The 8,475-nt window shown below is 35.3% G+C and overlaps 1 protein-coding gene and 1 long non-coding RNA gene across 4 annotated transcripts; one reads left to right on the top strand and one right to left on the bottom strand.

Annotated features, from left to right (window-relative positions):
* The first annotated feature begins 260 nt into the window (after positions 1 to 260).
* On the top strand, positions 261 to 3,508 carry LOC137816138 (uncharacterized). 2 transcript variants are annotated; one of them, XR_011081765.1, is made up of 5 exons: positions 261 to 444; positions 1,240 to 1,353; positions 1,587 to 1,663; positions 2,368 to 2,440; positions 3,493 to 3,508. It is a non-coding gene; the product is annotated as an uncharacterized lncRNA (long non-coding RNA). The 2 variants fall into 2 exon arrangements; XR_011081766.1 differs by lacking the exon at positions 1,587 to 1,663 and having other exon boundaries at positions 272 to 444.
* Positions 3,509 to 5,265: 1,757 nt separating this feature from the next.
* LOC137813887 (phosphatidylinositol 4-kinase gamma 1-like) lies at positions 5,266 to 8,257 on the bottom strand. 2 transcript variants are annotated; one of them, XM_068616354.1, is made up of 4 exons: positions 8,082 to 8,245; positions 7,526 to 7,647; positions 6,491 to 7,095; positions 5,266 to 6,379 (listed from the first exon to the last, which is right to left on the bottom strand). In XM_068616354.1, the coding sequence occupies exons 3-4, from the start codon at positions 7,005 to 7,007 to the stop codon at positions 5,598 to 5,600; spliced, it is 1,299 nt and encodes a 432-aa protein (XP_068472455.1). In that variant the 5' UTR covers positions 7,008 to 7,095; positions 7,526 to 7,647; positions 8,082 to 8,245; the 3' UTR covers positions 5,266 to 5,597. The 2 variants fall into 2 exon arrangements, with proteins under 2 accessions (XP_068472455.1, XP_068472454.1); XM_068616353.1 differs by having other exon boundaries at positions 5,266 to 7,095; positions 8,082 to 8,257.
* Between the last annotated feature and the right edge of the window lie 218 nt (positions 8,258 to 8,475).

The raw sequence follows: 8,475 nt of genomic DNA, 5'->3' as shown, positions 1-8,475 counted from the left end.
ATTTTTGGGGGCTTAAACTCATTCAAAAGTTTAAGCATTTGAGCAACTTAGTAGTGGAGCATTTGAGCAACTTAGTAGTGGAGCATTTGAGCATTTGGAACGTGATTGAGCAGTGGAGCATTTGAGCATTTGGAACGTGATTGAACGTGACCGTGAACGTGATTGAGCAGTGGATCATGAGCATTTGAGCGAGAGCGATTGAGCGATGGAGCGAGAGCGATGGAGCGAGAGTGATTGAGCGAGCGAGAGCGATTGAGCGAGCGAGAGCGATTGAGCGATTGTACTCACAATGAGTTTCCCTTCTCCTTTCTTAATCTTTCGCAGTAACCCTAACTTCTCGATTTCAGATTGTGTTTGCTGATAATATCCGATGATTGTTGCTAGAAGTCTGGGGGCAACGCTTGTGATACCTGACATCAGAGGAAACCAACCTGGTGATAGAAGGTTAGTGCTGAATTTTATTCTGTGTTTGATGTTGCATCCTGTGTTTGAAGTTGAATAAGATTAGGCTAGGTTTCACAAATGTCCACAACTTCCAACCCATATCCACTAGGATACTAAGGAGCCACTTGCTTCTCATTCTCATAACCCTGCTCTCCACTGTATCCTTCACCAAACCCACTTCCAACACCAGACTCAACATAGAAATCATCTTCATGGTCACTTTCCTCGGTCACTTCCAAAAAATAAAAGAACCTTGGCTTCTCCAAAAGCGTATTCTTCATGATGGAAAATAAAATAGAAGAAAGAGTAGAAAAAAAAAGGAACAAAAAGTACAACTGCATTGTTCTATAGTTTTCATTTTGTGAGCCTTTTATCTGCTCTTTAGTGCTCAAGAACCTAAGGTATTTTGTAATAGTAACAAAACTAGAGTTTTCTTTTTCAAATTTCTAATAGCATCTAACTTGTTGTTTTGGGTATTTTTTACCATTAATTTCGAAGTTATTGTTATTAATTTCAAAGTTATTGTTATTAACTTGTTGATTACAATACAAACATCAATGGTTTACTAACTAAGCTATAGTGCAGAAGCAGTGTTAGCAAAAAAACCAGTATGTCCACTTCAATAATGGTTATCCTTGATGAATTGGGAAAGCTGTTTGAACTTTGAAACAAATATTGTGTATATACCTACTAATATGCCTTCTGAAGTTCTATTATGCACCCTAAGACAGGTATTAGGAGATTTGTTATGTCTAATAGCTGCTTAGTGTTTCATTTCCATGCTGTTTTTTCAAGGTGACAAAACCTGTTGGAGTCGTGGAAGCTGATTTAAAATCAAAGACCGAGCAAAGCATAAAGAATGTCAACAAGTCATAAATAGAATTATGCAAGGATAAAAACAAAATTGAGGTAAGCCAATCTATTTCTTTTGACAACGAATAGTATATATATTTGTTTTTTCTTTTAAATTTTCTATAGGAAGAGTACTAGATAGGACATGACAGTATGAGGTTATGTTGGGACAAGTCTGGTTATATTGTTGATTTTGTTGTTATTGTTGATCTGTGGTTAGTATTTAACTGCTTGGAAGAAGTTTTTCTTTGATAATTTATATTTGTTTATGCTGTGAACTATATTTACAGGACATCCGTAGAAATGATGTGAGTCTGAATGATTTCACTGGGAAGGTTATACTGATTGTAAATGTTGTCTCACAATGGTAACATACTGTGTGTGTTCAGAAAGCTTAGGACTTGTGATGTTACCTCCATTGCATATATGCCACATCTTTAGGACTTCCAACATAAACTTTTTGCTTAATCATCATTCAAATTAACAAAGTGAAATGAATTTTCCAACAACTCCCAGTCTTTGCTCACTTTCCTTTCGATAAGAAAAGTTTGGTGTGCAGAAAGCTTCCTTGTCAAAGTTAAGTTTATTTAAATAAAATAGTTCATTCATATCTTCCAACTTCTTCTATTTAAGTATGTGATCACAGACTCAATCTTTAGTTCTTGACTTGAAGTCAAGGATATCAGAATCCACACAAAAAGAAAGTTAAAAAACAAAAAGCACTTTATTTTATTTATTCTTATTCTAAAAAGTAACAAACGTATTAAGAAATGTCTAGAAAAATACTAGTTACAGAATATTTAATATATTTTCTCATGATCATAACCGCATTCAATATATTTTAATAAATATTTTAATTATTTGAAGGTTATTTGTTAATGAATATTTTAAACACATTACTAAATAAGAAATATTTAATATATTAAATACTTTTAATTGTTTTAATAATTTGTGTTAAACGTTATTTTATGTTTTCATTAAAATAAATATATTTTTATTTTTGTTTCTTCATAATGCCCAAGACAATTGTTTATGCAAAATGAATTTTATACATATTGTTTATGCTTACAGGTTAGCGGGTGACTCTCTTAAACACATAAAGACTTCAACTCCTTCAAAAATCACTTATAAGATTCCTCCAGTGGTAAGCCCTTCAGGTCAATTTTGTACTTCATCAACAAGTGATGCAAGCAAATGAAAGAGTCGATCAAGCAACTCAAATAGCTGCTCAAGCAAATCAAAAGTGTGCAATGTTGGAGGATAGAATAAAGTTCATGGAGCAAAAATTAACCATGATGATGGAGCGACAACAGGGTGACACCTCAACAAGCACAAGTCAGGTTCACCCTCACTATGCTCGGAACTTTGATGATCAACCTCTGCCTTGAGTTCATTTTGTAAGTTTTCTTAAAACATTTCTTAAGTTTGGTTTGTAAATTCTTAAACCAGAAGTATAGAGGTTGAGTCATTTATGAATTATTCGCATTGCATGCATACTTGCGTCTGCATGTTTTTATCTTCTTGGCAGTATTGTGATGAGTGAGTGTGTTTATGCAGTGAAACTTTGTGATATAAGCAAGGGAAAAAGGATCATGCGTAGAGCTTCATGGTTCTCCTTTTTCTGTTTTGGAAAGTTGGTTCCATACTATATTGTTCACCATTGCAATTTTGTGAGGTACGTATATATAACTTAAAAGGAAATATCATTGGTCTTTAGGAAAACATTATCTTGAAGGTACAATAGCAAAGGGTATATGATGACCAAAGGACCTTTGGTCTTGGATACTCTCATTTTGGTGCTTTGGAATTTGAAAGTTTTGGAACTTGCACATTATAAAAGTAAAGTGAGTTAGTGAATCAAAATAATGTCCTGCGGAAAGCCTATTGTGCTTTTTCTTCATTCAAAGACATGCATCATTCTGTCATTCCTCACAATACCTAACCATACCTGTCAACATTAAGTTATATTTAAGTGTTTGTCTGAAAATTGTATGAATGAGTAGGAGAGAGTATCTGGTTTCATTTACATGGTTTACCACAAGTTTTTGTGTTTGGGGGGCTGAGAAGATCGCATGGTGTTTTTCGTTTTTAATGTATGGATTTTGTAAAGGTGAAGTGAATTATGGTGAGAGGGTGGTTGTTTTCTTATTATATGCCATGTTTCAACTTGAAGATTAGTCATATGGTTCCATGCAGAGAGATCTACAAGAGGGTGTGTGTTGCTGGGAATGATCCTTCACTTGCGGAGTCTCCAAACGAGGACAAGTAGTGTTTTGATGGTATATAAACTAACCAATGGCTAATTCTTTCACTTTTTATTCCTACAAAACCATGAGTATATATAGTGGGTTTTATTTTTGCATTGATAAATACACATTGCTGGAAAGGTCATGTTTGAGATACAAATTGTTATTGTGTTACTCTAACCCAAAAGTATTCCAATTTCCTATGGATACGTGTATTCTACAAAATATAACAAATCAAAAGGTGCTCTTTGTTTCCACGTTAAGCCACTCAACATTTTTCTTTTTTTTGGATTTTCTCAATACTATGCATGTAATTCAAATTATACCTTCACTAATGTTTGAGGGAAAATCATATTTTAACCAGGATATGTTTATAGGATGTCAACTCATTTTTAGTTTTTTTCTACTTGAATAGTTCGTTTCACTTTATTGATAGTTTTTGAAATGTTAACTTCTAATTTTTAAAATGGTTTAATAAAAAATAAATAAAAGGAATTACTGAGAACTTTTTATAAAGAAAATAGTAAGCAACTAGTTTTACATTAAAAAAAATATAATAACACTTATATATTATTTAAACAATAATTAATTTTTCCTAAGAGAAAATATTATTTTTTATAAAAAATAAAATAAAAGTTAGTGTGATTAAAGTTGTCAGATGAAAAAGAATTTTATATTTTAAAATATTACTCTAAAGTCCAAAAACATGTGTAGGCTAAGTTGTTTCAAAATTGTGTGGTTGCTACGTATACTTCAAAATTGTGTGGGTTAAGTGTAGGCTAAGCCCCCGCTTTTATAATTTTTGTGTGACCAATGCGAAGGCTTGTGTGTAGGCTAAGCCCCGCTTTTATAATTTTTGTGTGACGGCTAGGCCCCCGCTTTTATAATTTTTGTGTGACCAATGCGAAGGCTTGTGTGTAGGCTAAGCCCCCACTTAGAATATAAATATAATTTTTGCGTGACTAGTGCTAAGGCTAAGCTCACTGATGGATAAAAATTGTGTGGCACATGAGTAGGCTTAGCCCACGCTTTTTTTAATAAATAATATAAAATGTGGACAAAATGTAGGCTAGGCCTATGCAAAAAAGTGTCCAGCCCAACCTCCACTATTTTACGTCGAGCATATTAGCTGCCAAATTTAAGTTGATGCTAAGTCTACGCTAATTATATTTTTCATCCGTTTACTGCACCTATTGTCCGTTTTTGGCCATGCTAAAAGGAATATTTCTTGTAGTGTGGATTGTTGTCTTAATTTAGAAAAAAAAATAAAATTTATTTATTTATTATAAAGTATAATACATAGTCATTATAAAGAATGTAAAACTGTGAAAGAGGGAAGTGGATAAATAGTCAATTATATAAAAGAAATCTTTCTCATTAATTTACATGAGTATTTTGTATTCGTGATAAAATACCTTAAACTATTTTCCAAATCCAAAGTTGTCATAAATCAAAATTCATTTTCTCAAATTTTAACCTTGAAACATAGGCAGTTATAGTGACATCTTAACCTCTAATGAAAAAATTAGCAAAATTAATATAAAATGTTCAAGATCCTTATGATCTGAACCAAAAATCATATATTTACTCGGATATAAACTTATAATAATCATACCTACATTCTTTCTTCGCAGTACTCAGACTCGGTACTGATTTATTTAAAGTGAAGTAAGACGTGAAGCATGCATGCATTTAAATAATAAAAAAAAAACAAGCTGAATAATTAAAATAGTAATATTAATTATATTTTTTATTATTTTTTGTACTTATAAAATTGAAGGGCGCAACAGTTACATAAGCAAGCGACATTCGCCATTATACTGGGAAGGACCAATATAACCAATGCTTGGGGATTACATTTTGAATGACGAAAATAAAAATACAAAAATAATTACATAATCACAGGTGAAATAGGATACAGCCTAGTTGACAAGTGAGGAAAAAAGATAAAGAAAGTTGCAGAAGGGAATGAGTTGAAACCTACACTATGAATATGTTGGCGTTAATGTACAACTACAAGCGACAGTAACTGGTCTCTTGCTTTGGCAACCTATCCTAAAGTTCTGTAACTTCCATGATGTTCCAACTTTTGCTTTTGCACTTCTTGTCTTCAAAAACACTACGCAAAAGCTCACCATAAACCTCCAAAAACGCTTCCCATTCGCCTTGGTTCAGGTCACCGAAGGAAATGTCACCATCTTCACATTTTGACCCTCCTTCAGTTTTTTCTTTGCAGTTTTCGCTGTGGGAATCACGAGGGATGCAACACTTGACTTTTAAGCAGATGTTTTCCATTTCACTTGGTAACTCTTGACCACCACTAAATTTCCTAGTCATCATTTGGCCTATTTCAGCAAGGCAAAGGCCAGCAGCAGCAGCTTGCTTCAACAAAATGGTGCAAACAATAAGAACACGTATTGCGGACTCCCTCAGTAAAGGAATGTCAGCTCTTAAAACCTCTGCATCTTTAAAAGGATCAAGTTTTGAAATATACTCAAGTTCATAGTCAGAGAAAGGAATAGAGGCTTGTGGCCAATGCAGCCACTCAAAATATGGATCATCCAGCCACTCAGGGAGGCAAAAGCCATGGTCAATGGGAACAAGTTCAGCAACCATACCACCATAACTAGCATCATTACGGTCATGCTTCATCACAAGCATATTCCCTGCATGTCTATCAAGGTTCATGATCCTAATGTCAAGGATCCCAATGTGGTGGACTGAAGCAACTGAGAAGAAAGAAGGACCCAACTCTCCTGCATCAAAACCATGACCAACAAAGCGTTGGAGAGAGGCAACTTTAGGCATGTGAGAAGGAACAGTTGATGCTGCTGCTGCTGCATTAGAATTGACAAAGAATGCAGCATGAGAGAACTTGACTAAAGCTGTAGGAGGCACAGCAGCAAGGCCTCCATGATCAAGAACATAAGCAGCTAACTCTCGCATACCAGTTTCACCAATGCGAATCGATTTCTTTAGGCCAGGTTGGCCCAGCATTTGACCCCCTAACCCTTTTGGGTTGTTCAAGGCGAAAGGTTCTTCATCTACTGGCTTTGCTACAGCAATATTGATGCCATTTTGGTTGCGGAAAGAATAGGCACCTCCTAGGCCACTTGGGATGGGTACTGGTTGGACACCTGAGGCCAAAGCTATGGCAACCTCAACAACTAGAGCATGTACTGGAGCTCCACTTCCACGAACAATCTCAATCCTTGGAGGGTAATAAGTGAGCTCTTCCCCTAGCAGTGTGGTTAGGGGGAGGCATGGAGTGGAGAAACTGCGGTGAATATTATCGGCTTGAAATGCTAGTTCAAAGGAGTGTGAAAGAGTACCACCAGTTTGGCTAAGTTCAAGAACGTTCGGATCAAGGTGACCATAGGATTGGAGTTTGCATCTCTGGGATCGGCTAAAGGGCCCAAACCCCTGATGTCTGTCAATAGTCACAGCCATTTTTATAAATCTCATTCAGATTTTGAGAATGGCTGCTGCTGTGCATTCCAAGGGATACTTCTTCTCACCAAACACCCTCAAAGTAATTTTCTGAAGACGATGTCTGCAGGTTCATCACAAACAAATCTAAAACTCATTCCTCTTTCCTCTCACAGGATCAAAATGCCACCAGACCCAAAGCAAGATTCTTCCCTTACATGCTTCAATCATCATACAATTTTATAATAACTATTTAAAAGTTATGCTTGGAATGATTTCTAATCAGTTATCTGTATAAAAATCATTGAAATATGGCTGAGAATGTATTAATCTTAAACTATAGATGTCATGCAAGACAAACAAAATTCTTGCACGCAATGCAAATTTGGATTCCCATGCACGTAGCATTGATGGAACAAGAAATGAAGAAGATAAACTAGATGAAAATTTTGTTATGAAAATGACAAATAAAACATTGGCAAAGAATCTATGCATGAAAGGGAGCCTGATTGTAACAAATTATTGATGAATTAAAAAGCAACAAAATTTCTTACTGTGTATTGGCTTAATTTATGGGAAAATTTCAAATGCTGGACTCATCGCTTAAATACTGGATAACAAATTAGCAGAAAAGCAGGCTAACTCTGCACATTTTTTTTCTTGAATCCCTAATAACCTGCAAATTCACAACCAGAAAAGTGTAAGCAAGAAAGCTCAAACGAAATTCATAACCCATGTCAATAACACAAACAAAATTCATCCCTCGCCCCCTCAGCACACAAAAACTGCCATCATTTTCAAAACCATAGATCATGACCTCATCCAATCCTTCCCTAATATAAATCAAAATCACGAAACACATACCGTCAAAAATCACATCTCCCAATCATCACTTGATCTATAACGTGATGCCAATATACCATATTTTTGAAAGAGAAAATATATTTGTAGAAATAAATAGTATGTAAAAAAGAGCGTGAGATGGATGATTGAAAGAGAAAACACGTATAGTGTTTGTTGTTGAAAGCATATGAATCCAGGTAAATGATTGTATGAAGGGTATGTGATGGTTTAAAATGGTTGTGGAAGCTATATACATATAGAACATACCCTGAACACTGTGAAGGCATTCAGGGAATCGAGAAGCAACGGGAGCGCGAGAGAATCAAACCGTCGCCGGAGTAATATCGAAATAAAACTCCACTTTCACTCCCACTCCCACTCCCACTCCCAACGTTAATATTCCCCGCTTCTGAGAACAAACCCCTTCTCTCACCTTTTCAACCTTTTCCTCTTTTTAACTTTGTTCTTCTCTTTTTCCTTCTCCAACGTCGCTATTTTTGCCGCTCCACCACTCCCACATCGACACTTGGCATCTTTTTCCCACACAAATACTATAGTATTTTATTTTATATGAAACGTGTTAATTTAGTATTTTAACTAACAACCTTAAACTGTAACCGTTTCTTGCTTCGTGCGTGGCCCTATCACGACGTGACACCTG

The sequence above is a fragment of the Phaseolus vulgaris genome, chromosome 1, assembly GCF_000499845.2.
Source record: "Phaseolus vulgaris cultivar G19833 chromosome 1, P. vulgaris v2.0, whole genome shotgun sequence".
In the NCBI taxonomy this organism is placed as follows: Eukaryota; Viridiplantae; Streptophyta; class Magnoliopsida; order Fabales; family Fabaceae; genus Phaseolus; species Phaseolus vulgaris.
Note: the sequence above shows the minus strand (reverse complement) of the source record. Positions and strands in the feature narration are given on the sequence as shown.